The 13,994-nt window shown below is 34.0% G+C and overlaps 2 protein-coding genes across 20 annotated transcripts in view; one reads left to right on the plus strand and one right to left on the minus strand.

Moving 5' to 3' along the window:
- Positions 1-1,671, plus strand: part of LOC123706868 (voltage-dependent L-type calcium channel subunit beta-2) — a 149,828-nt gene extending 148,157 nt beyond the window's left edge. For 15 of the 18 annotated variants that reach the window (XM_045656420.1, XM_045656428.1, XM_045656418.1 and 12 more), the window contains one exon: positions 64-1,671. In XM_045656420.1, coding sequence (XP_045512376.1) covers positions 64-347 — 284 coding nt within the window. In that variant the 3' untranslated portion in view covers positions 348-1,671. The remainder of the gene's footprint in view (positions 1-63) is intronic. The other 3 variants (XR_006753440.1, XM_045656435.1, XM_045656434.1) reach the window with 2 other exon arrangements.
- A 335-nt stretch (positions 1,672-2,006) lies between these two features.
- LOC123707541 overlaps positions 2,007-13,994 on the minus strand; it is a 58,056-nt gene continuing 46,068 nt past the window's right edge. The window contains exons 1-4 of one of the 2 annotated variants that reach the window (XM_045657663.1): positions 9,614-9,697; positions 8,295-8,551; positions 3,452-3,629; positions 2,007-3,219 (exon numbers count right to left, since the gene is read on the minus strand). In XM_045657663.1, coding sequence (XP_045513619.1) covers positions 2,929-3,219; positions 3,452-3,629; positions 8,295-8,551; positions 9,614-9,673 — 786 coding nt within the window. In that variant the 5' untranslated portion in view covers positions 9,674-9,697 and the 3' untranslated portion in view covers positions 2,007-2,928. Of the gene's footprint in view, positions 3,220-3,451; positions 3,630-8,294; positions 8,552-9,613; positions 9,698-13,994 lie in introns of those variants that run through there. The other variant, XM_045657662.1, reaches the window with a different exon arrangement.

Genomic DNA, 13,994 nt, shown 5'->3' on the forward strand with positions numbered 1-13,994 from the left:
TGTTTCTCACTAACCCAAGACGACAGTTTTGTTCCTTCGCTAATGTCGATTTTGATAATCCAGGTGCCAGATCGCGGGCTGCCCGACCGGAGCGACTCGAAGAGGAGTACTACCCCCGCGAGCAATACCATCGTTATCCGCGGGAATATCCGCGAGACCGCGACTACCACGATGGATATTCCCACGACTACCGAGGAGACGAGGCCTACGGCCACGATTACACGAGGGAGTACGGCCGCGACTACGCCAGAGAGAGCTATCCCCGCGAAGAGCGAAGCGCCAGGCCGCGCGAACGCGATCCGCCAGAGGACTACGGGCCTTCGAGACGCGCTCTCAACGCCCTCTAGCCCCTGCCTCGTGTCTCCGCACCGTATCCGTACCGTTCGGCGATGAAGCCATCGGTGGAAGATGTCGTCTCCCGCGTCGCGAAGCACGCGAGGCGCGGGTGTGTCGCGCCGGTCGTTCGAAGGATCGTTGTTTTGGACCGCTTGGCCACTCTCATCTCTTAGTACCCGCCTTAATAGCACCGATAACCTTGCAACTCATCGAGCTACGAGATTTTACGTCGATACACTTATGCACTTTCATCGATGATATTATTAATTAATTGTAAATATAGATAGGCCCGCCGGTCGAGGGGCGTTCGAGCTTCCTATCGAGGCGATAGACGTTCGGGGAATCCCAGAGGTTTCGGTGGGATACGGTGCGGAGGACGCACGCGGTGCTTACGGACCGGTTGTTTTGCCATTTTGTGTAATTTTCAGAGATTTTGAGTATCCGTTGTCGCGCATAAAGACGCTGTCTCGATTTACTGAGCTTCGGTGGCTTTGAGACCGGAACGAGCGGATCTCGGCAGATTGTATTTCCCGGCTCGTTGGATCTATATATGTTGTGATTATTTATGCTATTGCTAGCTAGTAATTTTCGTTCGGCGAAGTAGATGTTGATTTTAAGTATTTATATTTAAAAATAATTCTAAATAGTAGATTTGTAAAAAAATACGTTGCGTTTAATAGTAATTTATTCAAAATATTGCAAGTTAAATGTCCTTGTAAAAATATGGACCAATTCCCTGTTCCATAATTTGTTCTGTTTTCCTAATAATGTAAATTAATTAATTGACTTTGCTAGGAGGCCAACAGACGGCTTTCTGGGCTTCAGTTTTTGGTGTAAATGATTGTGTCGTGAAGAGGTGGAGAAAGGTGCCGTCATAGATAATATGCCTGTTAAAACACTAGAGGGCGGGCATCACAACTGAACCATCTATGAAAGTCTTTCATCTAAAACAAAATACTTTACGATTTAGGTACTTAAAATTAAAAAAGCCCCTTCTTAAATGGTTTGACCGACTGTTTAAAAAAAATAGAATTTCCGATTATAAACATTAATACGTCAATATTTAGACTAAGATAAACTTCATGAGTTATTTACAATACCTGCAAAATGAAATCGTTGTCGAATTCTGAATATTCAAGAAAAATTTTGTCCCATGATTGTATACATTCAGAATCCTATGGCGGCACCGTACGGTACGTCTGTATAAATACTGAATTATATCTAGTGCCGTCAGATATTATCTAATACCCATTTTTTGGACATACTCTTGTAATTATAATGCATCGTCTGTACTTCATTGTTGCAATCATTTGTAAATAAAATACTTTATATCGACTTGGCATTTTATGTTCCTTTGATAATGTTTTTATAAAATACTGTGCGTACTTAGGGATTTCGAATTTCGACTCTAACATGCGATTGGCTGAATGCGACCAATCACAGTGCTGTTTACAGTGAGTTCCATATTCAAATTAAGAATTGTATTTGAAGTGTACAGTGATTTACACTACGCTATGATACCGAACCGAAATAGTCTGATAAGCATTTTGTTTCTTTGATAGGATGGTCTATTACTGGGTCAGTGGCGCTGCAAGAGCTAAGTAGGTAGTGTTTGTGACTTGGGGTCATCTAAGTGGCGGTAGTTTAATGATAATAATAAAAAAAAACAATTTAAAACATATTCATATTTATTACATCGTTAAATTCAGTGGACATAGTCCAAAAATAAATAAAACATCACATAACAATATACATCTCGCCTCTTTGGTGTCTACTAGCTACATTATATTAATTTTATTTACAATTTACACCAATTCTAAGATGTCAGTACAATACTATTTTACTTCTTTCCGTCTAACGAAATGTTTTTACAGATTAAAAGTTAATTTTAGGTTATAAAGTATACGAAATAATCATTATTACAGTTACCGGCAAACTTTTTGAGCAATAAACAAGGGAGCGGGGGAAAGTTTGCGCATCGTACACAGCGCGGGACACGTCAATGTCAATGTCAACGCGATCGACACGTCTGCGCAGGCAAGGACATTTGTTCAAGATGTTTGCCGGTATCTATACTTCTATTCAAATATGCGTAATGCGTCTGCGCAATAGTACGTGGTCAACATGAATTTAATATCATCTTTACATTGGTATCAAAATTAATTGAATGATTGATAATGCCAATTTCAAATATAAGATTACATCATTTTAATTTAATTATTACGAATATTACATAACAATTAAAGGAAAACATTAATTAACTGAAAAGTTATATCGGGTTTGTTTAAAACATGAATCAGTTGATTATTGTATTTGCTAATGAAAATTTGATTAAGCCATTGTGCAATTCCTGTAGCACTCTAAAAGACAGATCTTTTGTTACAAGCCTTACAATTACTTCCTTATAAAAAGTAAACCAGTTTAGTTGCGCTCTTAAGTACTCGTTCGTCTCCGGCTAAATGTTTACTGTGTGGAATAAGAATACTTTCTTTAAACTTTATTTTGCCGATTTATTTTTTACAAATAACTATTTGAATTTCCTACAACATCCATCTTTGGTTCTTTCCATATGTACATATTTACGTCGCGTTGTCATATATACAAATAATCATTTTTTGTCTCCCTACAATAACTTATACTTGGAAACTTGTATACTGGGCTGTACCTTCGGTTATCGCTGTCCGACTCGAGGGATAGAGCTGATAATGCTCTAGAAGGTTCTTCTGGTTCCGGGAGGGGGATAGTCCGTGGGGGCAAAGGGGGCGCTCGAGGATTCCTTCGGACCCTGAAGTGGCAGTCACTGTCTGAAGGCCACGCGCGTTGGACCAGAAGTGGAAGGTCATCTGGGTGTAGTTTCCTCTCGTACTCTTGTGCTGGGCAAACCTGAAATTTTAAGGTTATATATTTTATTAAATTAATAAAGTTAAAATGTCGTTAGATGTTATTCTTTGATGCTTTGATCGAAACCTTGTCCAGAAAATGCCATCAAGTGAACTTGAATCCATTGAAATGTATTAGGTTCGATCAGGTTACATTCTATAAATAACTTTTCAATTCTTATGTACTGGTAAACTTTGCCTTATCAAATGAATTTATCAAAACGCAAGCGCCTTACCTCATACAATGAGAACCTCTCAACGCCTTCCGTTGAGTCATAGCAATGCAAGAGGATAGCCAGGAGCTCGTCAGCAGTGGTCCTCTCACTTGTAAGCAGGCACTTATACTGTGATGAGGACATGAGAGCGGAGTCGTAGATCTTCACCAAGCCACCAGGACGCATTTGAAGAGAAAATCTGAAAACAGTAATTAGTAAATTATATGTAATGTGGAGATAAAGTAAATTGTATAGTTTTCGAATTATAATAGATATGAATTAAATACTACTACAGCTTTGTGATTTTATCACACTTCTGTGATATAAATAAAATCAATAATAATAAAAATAAATCAATAATCAAGAATAATTTTTATACAAAGCTGAACTGTTGTGTTGTGAAAATGTTTCTTCGCTACAATTAATCAGGCGATTCAAGGTTCCCGCTATTTTATTTAACCGTATGTATAGCTTATGTTGTATATGTACCACTAATCCTCGAAGTTTGTCATTCAAAAAGTTTTAATATTATATTATATACCGCATACAGTCTTAACACTAATATCCGACTTATCGTTAACATACACCTGGTTGTTTCAAAGATTAATTAATAGATTGAGTTAAATCATAAATAGTGAACTTATTGCTAGTTCCACTTAAACCAATTTAGAACCAGCAATGTGCCTGTGAAATATGGGATTTTTAACATCGTTATTTTTTATTAGACCGAGCTTCATAAATACTTTTTAAATTTGTAAATTTTTCTATTTATCAACTCTATTTATTATTATTACTATGTAGGTTAAGACTGTATATTTGTGGAAATAGTAAATATGCTTTGACTTGTAAAGTTCGGAGCCTTAAGGATAATTGATTGCATGACGGAAAATTACAATACAATCGCTTAAGTTTACTCGAAAAACTGGCTAAATGCACGCTGAGCAATAATGTTTGTATATTTATAATATAAAAAGGCTGTTTAAATAATAAATAGAATCCTCTAGAAGATGTCTAGGGACTCGGCGTCGTCCATTATTGAAAAATAATTACAATTAAATGATAACATTTTCACGATGTAGACGAAGTTATATGTAAAACCCTTTTAACGTTTTTTTTTTTTTATATAAAATAGGGGGCAAACGGGCAGGAGGCTCACCTGATGTTAAGTGATACCGCCGCCCATGGACACTCTCAATGCCAGAGGGCTCGCGAGTGCGATGCCGGCCTTTTAAGAATTTGTACGCTCTTTTCTTGAAGGACCCTAAGTCGAATTGGTTCGGAAATACTTCAGTGGGCAGCTGGTTATTATTATTATTACGTGACTTATGCATTGAAATCTGTTTAAGTAAACTTCTGAATTCTGATTGGTAGCAACACCAATGTCAATTGTCTTTAATTTGCCTGTTATAAAACACAACTAAACATTGCAATGAACCCCAACTTTAGTAGAACGTAGTTTTCCTAAATTAGCCATGAGTGCTGCAAAAGGGAGAAATAGATGGACATAGTTAACAACATGCAAAAGAGGGCTTTAAACTGCCGAACACAAAGCAACGAAAAAAACTATCGTAGATTAAGTATATAGAAAAATGATACTTTTTTATTATTATTTATGAATGTTATATTATCCCTGAGTTACACTGGTACTGCTCTAACTATTATGCATACTTATATTTTGCATGCTACTACTAATTATTTGTTATTATTATGATATTTTATTTCAAATATGTCAAGAAAAATGGCGTAATGGTGGCAGTTCCTAGCAAAACACTAGGCGATTTAAGAGTGGCGAAGTTTCTTGCCAGTTCTTGCCTTCTATGCCTTTGAGCTGGTAGTATATGCTAGTTAAGTTATTGAAGTTATACTTCTTTTGGGGCGTTACGGAAAAATTATGAGAGTATATTTTTACGATACGCGCCCACAAGGTCACAAAAAACCGAAACCCTGAAGTTAGCATAGTCAAAATTCTAAAATAAACTTTATTTAACCACATAATGCATTATAATAAAACTTTAAATGTATTAAATACCTTATTTTCTATTGTTAGTCGTTTTCTATAAACGTAGAATAAGACAAAAGGTTAAGTACACACACATGTTTTTTTTTAATTCTTACATTATGAAGTATGCATCAATATTATTCAATTAATTTTTATTTGATTTCCAAAATTAACACATATCACGACACTCTTAAATGTGTTTTTATATCTGTAACAGACAAGTTTTTTTTCAGCCGCCGAAAAATCTTTAGTCAAAATTTCAATTATAAAAACTTTTGTAATAAAAATGTAGACAAAACCTTCCACACTCCCGTTTACTCAATTAAATTGTTAATACGTTCCAGACTTAGTAATTAAATCGAAATGAAACACGTCAACAAAACACAATCCATATGGTCAAAGGGCTCTCGAAGAATTAAAAACTCGTGTGTAAGCCAAGAATAGCACCGGAAAGAGGACAAAGCGTTTCTTTTTTGAGCGGTGGTCTATGTTACTATTTCGAAGCGCGAGTTTTGTGTGTGTGTGTTTTGACATTTTACAGAAAAAACAAACGTATCGTTAATTTTTTACTTTTAGTTCATAATAAAAAGCTAAGCTAAGTGTCGGGACAGTGAATTAAAGTCATAACGTTTATTCAGGTGATGTTAGGCTTCCTGTACTTAATTAATAAATAATACTCGATTATAAGGAATACAAAAAATAAACCAGAGGTATATCAGGACAGTGTAACACGTGGACAGTGCTAACTAAATATTTATAATGGGTCAAATGTCAGCCATGACTTATGTAAATTTTAAGTTGTTGTTTACAAATACCAGCAAACTTTTTGAGCATTAAACAAGGGAGTGGGGGAAAGTTTGCGCAGCTAAAAATCGCTTCTGCGCAGGCAAGGACATTTTGTTCAAGATGTTTGCCGGTATCAGTACCTCGCAATGTTTATTTGTTTTTAATTTCCGATGTTTCTAAACTTATCTTGTAATCAATTAGTTTAATCATTTTGAAAGCGATTAAACATTAGTTAATGGAGTTGGATTTGTTTTGTATAGCTAAATAAAATACAGGTGGCAGATGGTCAAAATAATCGAATGGCTCAAAAGGATAAAGAAACACCAAAAGACCAAAGAGGGATAGGCTGACGAGATTGAAAAGGTAGGCAAAAACTGGATGATGATTGCAAAAAATATAATAGGGTGGAGTGGGAATCCTCCCGGACTATGACCGCATCTAAGCGTGATAAATTGTATACATACTGTCTAATACTAATGGCTGTTACACACATGGGTTTTTACGACTAAGTAGTCTCTTCGATGACATTATAATAGATTTTCACTGTATATATATTTTTGTATATATGTAAACTCGATGTGGACAAATGTAGGCTGAAGAATTTATTCCTAATTAGCAGTTTAATATAATTGCTGACTCAATGTTATTATCATCGTATCATATTCATTATTGTCTGATATCTGCAATTAATATTGCATAGTTTGATAAGGCACAAAGGTTGCGATCTAATTAATAAATTTGTCCCAATATGAGATTTAATTGTAACCTAGATATGACGAGACAAACAATATGTCGTGAATAAATCATTAATTTGCCAAGATATATATAATTATATATATGTATGCTTGTGTTTAATGGGTCCTTGCGATTGTATTTTATGTAGTTATTGAGTAGTATTCGGGATTTCGGAATTCGGGAAAAGAAAACAATATAGTTTAGTTTTTTCGTCCTAGAAGGAAATTAGAGCCACTGATGGCTATGTCTAATACCTTTTTATAATCCCTATTTAATGTGCCAATGATAATAGAGTCAGTTTTCGGTAGAGTATTTTTTTTTAACGGTGTGGTCCGAAGTAAGCAATAAGTTATGATTTGAGAAATTTTCATTTCGTAAAACTTCGCTCAGCTTATCTCTATAATAGTTTAAATAAAACCCTTAGCTTTCATAATCTTACATACCATAAATGTAAAACAATTTTAAACCATTGGCTCGGTACACTCAACTACAAAAAAACAGAAGCATTGTTAAATCATCTAATATAATTTTTTCCTTAATCCATCTTTTCATGCAACACGCGCACACATTTGTTTCGTCTTTCACAAACGCATTACATAGTCATCATAATATATTCATATATATTTTTTTTTAAACCAATTGTGTTGATGAAACTTTGTAAATTTAAAGAAAAGCGAAGCTTCCCTGTCACAGGTCTCCGACTTACTAGGGAGGCCTCAATCTGAATTCTATTGTACATACATCTGAACAAATAAAGAATTTTTAATTTTTTACTTAATATTATCTTCAATAGACACAATAAACAACCATAAATAGTATGTCTAACGCAAGGTCTCATCAGTACCAATCTAGTGGATAGTATAAAAAGATACAGGGTGTAAAGTTTTACGAATATTAATGAGTATTAGAAAAAGAAGTCGATTAATTTGATTTGATTGAATATCGATTTTTAATTAACTGTCTAGAGATTCAATTAACTCTCTGATTTAACTACTTTACGACATAAATAAATTATGCTAGCCGAATTGGATTTCGAATCTACAGAGACTACGTATTTTGACATGACTCTGAGGTTCCAAAAACTTATAACAACTCTCCGCCACACTCAAATACAGAGTGTGCGTATAATAACGCACATACACATACATTCACACATACTTAAGCTCTTATACGACTTGTTTGATTAGTTGTAACATCGACTACTTTTTCTTAATTGGTTGAAACATACACCATGTACTACAGAATAATTGTAATCCCATTTAAGACAGGGTGTAAAATGTCACAACAACATTTCTGTCATGAAAAAAGGTTTATTATAATTAAGTATTAACAAGTTACACTTACTTGGAGTATCCTTTAGGATGACAGGCCTGTAGCGCTGCCGGTCTTGCATCATCATCGAGCACCAGGGTGGTTCGAAGACCAGCAGCTCGTACCCTGACTTCCATGCTGAGGTAAAACAGCCGAGGGTCTCTGTGCCTCATGCGGAATTTCCCCAGCAGCGTCGAGACCACTTCCTTGGCTGTGGTACCCCAGGTGACAGAAAGTGTCTTATACTCGATGTCTGGGCGAAGACAACGCGCGTAGACTTTGATTGTGGTCTGAAATAGAGAAAATCATAAAAATAACTGAATTTTGTGACATCTTTAGTAGATTTTTTATATAAAATAAAAATGACTAAGCCGGGAACTTTGCTTACTTATGTGCATTGCGACAGTTGTCTCAACTCTACTAACTTCCTGGAGAGACGGACCGGAGAAACCACTAACCACAAGATATCAATACAGCTTTAAAACACACATATACTAAAATTTATTGAAAACAAAAGCTCTGGTCGTCAGCCCATGTTTGCTTTGAGTATATTTTTATAAATTCTAGTTTGTCATGACTGGTAAATGTCAAAACAAAATGAGTACGAGTCGAAAATAGACACTATGCTACGGAAGAATTTTGGAAACGCTAAGTTTTAAGTGGAGATATATAATAATATGCTGGAAGCAATCGCTTATATGTATATAAATAATCTTAGGTAATTTATAAAATCCATTCTTGTAATATTTCAGTAGTATATTGGGAAAAATTTAAAAATCCAAATATTTAAGGGTAAAACAATTTTAAAGAATAATAAACGCGGAAATACGCAAACAGCTACGATTTTATATAATTAAATAATTATTAAGGTTAAAATGTAATATTTAATTTAAATACATTTAAGCAATAATTTATAATAACTTTAAGTAGTAGCAGTAGTAATTAGTACTAATAAATAAATAATTGTTGATTAGACGATTCAGTAAAAATAATAAAGAATTGTTTATAGAAGACGAAAAACAGTGGCAACAACATAATTATTACTCAACACAACATAATGCAAAGATTGCAGAAAATCAGGTTCCCACGCGCGAAGGTCTGCGCTTGTGCACGTAACGCAAAACATTAAAAATTACGCATTTATGTAAATACTACGTCCTCGATATGTCAAAACCGTTCCGAATTCCGAACACGACGGCCACAGATTAAAAGTTTTTTAAGAACAATTCATTTCCAACTTCACAGATAGCGTAAAAACAAAACATTCTAAATTCAAAATTTGACATTCAGGACCACCATAAACAATGCTTGAACTATTTTTATTGGACTGAGGAGGTCGTATATGAACTTACATGTATATTGTTAGGATGAAAAGCCAAACGCGTTCTAGGCGCTGGCACCGGCGCGGCCATGTTACGTGCGCGCTACGCGGAGTCTATTTCGAAACTGCAGGATTTACGGTAAGGGCCTATACGGAAATGGTAAGGGCTGGGGTATGGGGGCAACACCTGCCGTTTCCTATTACAGGAAACCCTACGCACTTGATAATTGCACGATAATATGCGTAATAAAAATTGATGACTAAATTTAAGACGCGATTTTTAATTGTATATAAACTATACGTACTAAATCAATTTACGATCTGAAAATTTAAGTGAGATTGATGCAGGAGTCACCGAAGTAGGTTCTTTTAAAGCTCGCGTTCGCGCAGTACTCTTTGTACTGACGTATAATCGTGATACAACTTTTTAAAATTTATAATTTGATAAAATTATTCGGTATATTTTACGTTGGGATTAAACCTCCTAATTATTTCAATGCCTAAACAATTGAGTTATGAGTACATATAATAAAGATATGAATATTATGAATAGGAATAAATTTTAAAAATATATATATTAATAAATATAGATATAGAAACATTTTTTCGATATTCTCTTCCTTTCGTCATATTAATGATTTTATGTGGATATCAATTAATTTTCAAATACCTAATTCGGAAATTGCGTATAAACTAAAATTTCTCACAGTTCCAAATCTAATAATATTTTATAGGTTCGAAGGATGGTTATTACCCAATATCCGATATGAAATGGAGCTTCGATTTGTCATAGTCGATTAAGATACAAGGATTTTGTTTATTATTTTTGCGTTATTGGGAAATAGCGGCACCAAATAAATTATGACGGCCATCGAATATAAACGTTTTCTACATTTAGCGTTATAAAAACGTTTATTATCTATGTAGAAAAGTTTGCCACACTCGGCGCACTGACGTCTGATACATTGGTACAAGAAAAAACAAATACAAGACATTGCAAGCTCTCATAGGCAAACATAAACACGAAAAGAAAAAAATCGATTCATAGATTATTAAAAACTTGCTGAAAATTGATTTCTAAGTGTGAGGAGAACTTTTAACCATTAATTATTTGTATGAATGAAAAAAAAATTATTAAGAAATCCGACTTTTTCTAAATTATACATTTAAAAACCGCTTTGCTGTGTTTTGTTTGTTATAATGTAACAATAGCAGTTTTGTCGCGCCATAAGCTTATAAAAATAATTCTTCTAGTTTTATAAGTCAAAAATCATATATTAATGGAGGTACACATTAAATGCTTTTAACTTTATATTACGTTGCCTCAAGTTCAGCTAAGTCACCGGATAATCCATTTATTAGCCGTGGTCAACTCTACCTCGCGCTTTAAAATCAAATATTGAGTTTAATTTACACCTTCTTCCTTTATTTTTTAAGATAATAACAAAAAAACTAATTTTTGGAAGCTAGGAATTACATTACACGATTCATTTATATGACTTGAATGCCTAGGCAATATAAGAAGATCAAGCAGATTGGCCACATTGACGGATAATTCCTACGAAGCAAAAAAGCAAACATCCGATAATCAAACTTAGTATGGTAATGAAGAAAGCGCCGGTAAAAGTGGTCATCATTCGTGAACTCGGTAGGAAATTGAAAAACACCGGACGGAGGTGGAATGCCGACAAAAACACGGCCCTTCAAGGTCTTTAGAGATTTCCATACAATAACTAGAATGCAATGATTGTAATTATAATATATTTTAAGGAAAATATACTGTTTGCAGACAATTTTATGACTACTAAGCCGACTTAATAATGCTTGAAGGCATCTGAAACATTTTTTTTTGCGTGAAGTACAATGTTTTTTTATTTATCATTTCAAACGTATCTCTGATTAATAAAATGATTTGAAGCTAACTTAAAAGTTTCAATTATAAAACAGTTAATCAACGCCATCTAGTGATCTATTACGTAACTAGCGATACTATATTTCTTTGCACGCCAGGTAACGTTTGTAATATTTCTGATTTAAAACATTTTTATTGCATATAATGTAAATAAATAAGAATTATATGCAATTGAACAAGACCGGTTACGTCTAACAAAACATACCTTATCATAGTAAGCGTAAGTGCAGATAGATGGCGCTTTACTAAGTTAAACTTTAATTTCTATTCTAAATCATAGAATTGTTATAGATTATACAATCACAGCTTAAATAATTTGTTTGTTACGTTAAAATTGACGCACGAATAACGATTTCTATGGATCACTGATAATTAAGAAAATCGGCCAAAGATCCGATTTATTAGTTAAGCATTTTTTTAAGGTAAACCCATTTGCATAATATTCTGTAATAAAAGTATGTTCATTTTTCTTAATATAGAGATTTTTATAGTGTTATGGGAGAAACTGGAAACCGGTATTTTTGATTTTCGCAAATTTTCAAAGGAAATACGCAAATCTAATGGATTGAGAATAGATGGAGTACACAAAAAACCGCACACTTGCAAACACCAAAAGTAAATTATGAATACATTATCTTTGTTAGTACATAATGGTCGTATAGAAATCGTAATTGTCTATTTTTTAAGCTATTGTTTAAATGGTCTAACAATTATAATGAAAAAAAGAACGTTTTCATTTTATATATGATGATTAGTGAAATGTGTAAGTGAAAAAGTAACATTTTTTTTGATAATTTCAATTTCACACTATTTCACACAATTTATTGATACTATTTTCATATATATAGACAGGTACCGGTATGTGTTCCTCCACTGGAGAGTTAATTTTAAAATAACATCGTAACGTACCTACGTTACTTAGGTCAGTGTTTCTCAACGTGAGGTCTATGCCCCACAGGGGGCCAACTTTATTGTTCAACTGAAGTCAAGGGGCAGTCAAAACCACCTAAACCAAAACAACGTGAACACTTGAGACTGAAGCTTTTTTTTAAAAGTATTGGTACCTAATATAAAATCTCTGTGCAGCAAGCATCAAGCGCAAGTATCCTACAAAATTAATATAGAAAAATCTTAATTAAAATGATTTGTAATATGAATTTCAGTTTTTTATTATGTTTTGTAAATGTATTAATTGTGTTCTGTTAACAACTTCCTAGTAATTTCTTCATAAAAACTTTTTATTTCTTTAGTAAACAATTTTTTTTTTCAATTATGAATGTTACTTAGGGGGCAGATAAGAATTTAAGATAGTCTAAGGTCTATGGAACAAGAGGTTGGGAAACACTGATAGACATATTTATTTCGAGTTTGTCAGCGCACATAGGCTCAAATACGAATGAATAATAATACCTGCAAAGTATCACAGTAATTACGTATATTTTTACTAAATAACAGGACGCCCTAAATTGGATGAATGAGGTGTGACGAGGAAGTTAGGAAACGGGACATTATATCGACCTTTAGCAATCTTTTTATAGAAAAGAGTTAATTTGTGCATCCGGGAGAGCTATCTGTTCCCAATCATTTGATACATTTCCTATCTTTTCATCTTAATCGGAAATGACTTATTGAATATATGTGTTAATTATAAAATTTCGAAAGCGGAAGCGTGCCAAGCAAACCTGGTCGAACAGCAGATGAGGCAAAGAGAGCCGGAAAGACGAGGCTGTTGACGCCCTCCGCCCTATCTAGGGGTTATATACATTAAGTCAATTAGCTAAAAGGTTTAAAACATTCAGTTCAATTGTTAGTTTAGAACATGAAGGAAACAGTCTTGCAGTATCATTAATCTACAATAAAACTGTTATAAAAACTTACTCGGTAGACATTTTCATCAACTCCATGGACACCTTTCGCCAAGTCGTTTTAGAAACCTTGATGTGTAATTTTTTACTTTATTCCTACACAATTATGTATATTGTATATTCGCGATTGTATGGCGGACCCACGCGACATTTTCAATACAAAGATTCCTCTCGTGAGTTGTGTACTGCGATATTACGGGCTACGCCATTGTGAGAAAGTTGCATGGATCTGGTTAGCGCAGCGCCTTTTAAGTTCTCATGTCATTTCACTAATGTATATCATTCCAATAACATATATTCATATGTCCTCCTTGTTAATGTTTGTATTAGTAATATGGATTTCATAATAATTACTGGCGACAACATTTGGTAATTGTCTTTAATATATTTTTGGTTTTATTACCACCCGTCCTTGAAAAACCAAATGCTTTAACACTTAACATCAAACACAACCACTTGTTATTACAGATGTTACAAAACTATAAAAAAGTAAATGTTATTCGTTCTAATGTCCTATGTACAGCGTTACAGCCAGTAAATTTAGGATAAAACCGTTGATGATAATTCATGTTACATGCATATATTATGACTAAAAAAACGTAAAATCCAATTAGTTTTCACTAAGTGCATTCATA

Source organism: Pieris brassicae, chromosome 3, assembly GCF_905147105.1.
Source record: "Pieris brassicae chromosome 3, ilPieBrab1.1, whole genome shotgun sequence".
NCBI classification, from domain to species: Eukaryota; Metazoa; Arthropoda; class Insecta; order Lepidoptera; family Pieridae; genus Pieris; species Pieris brassicae.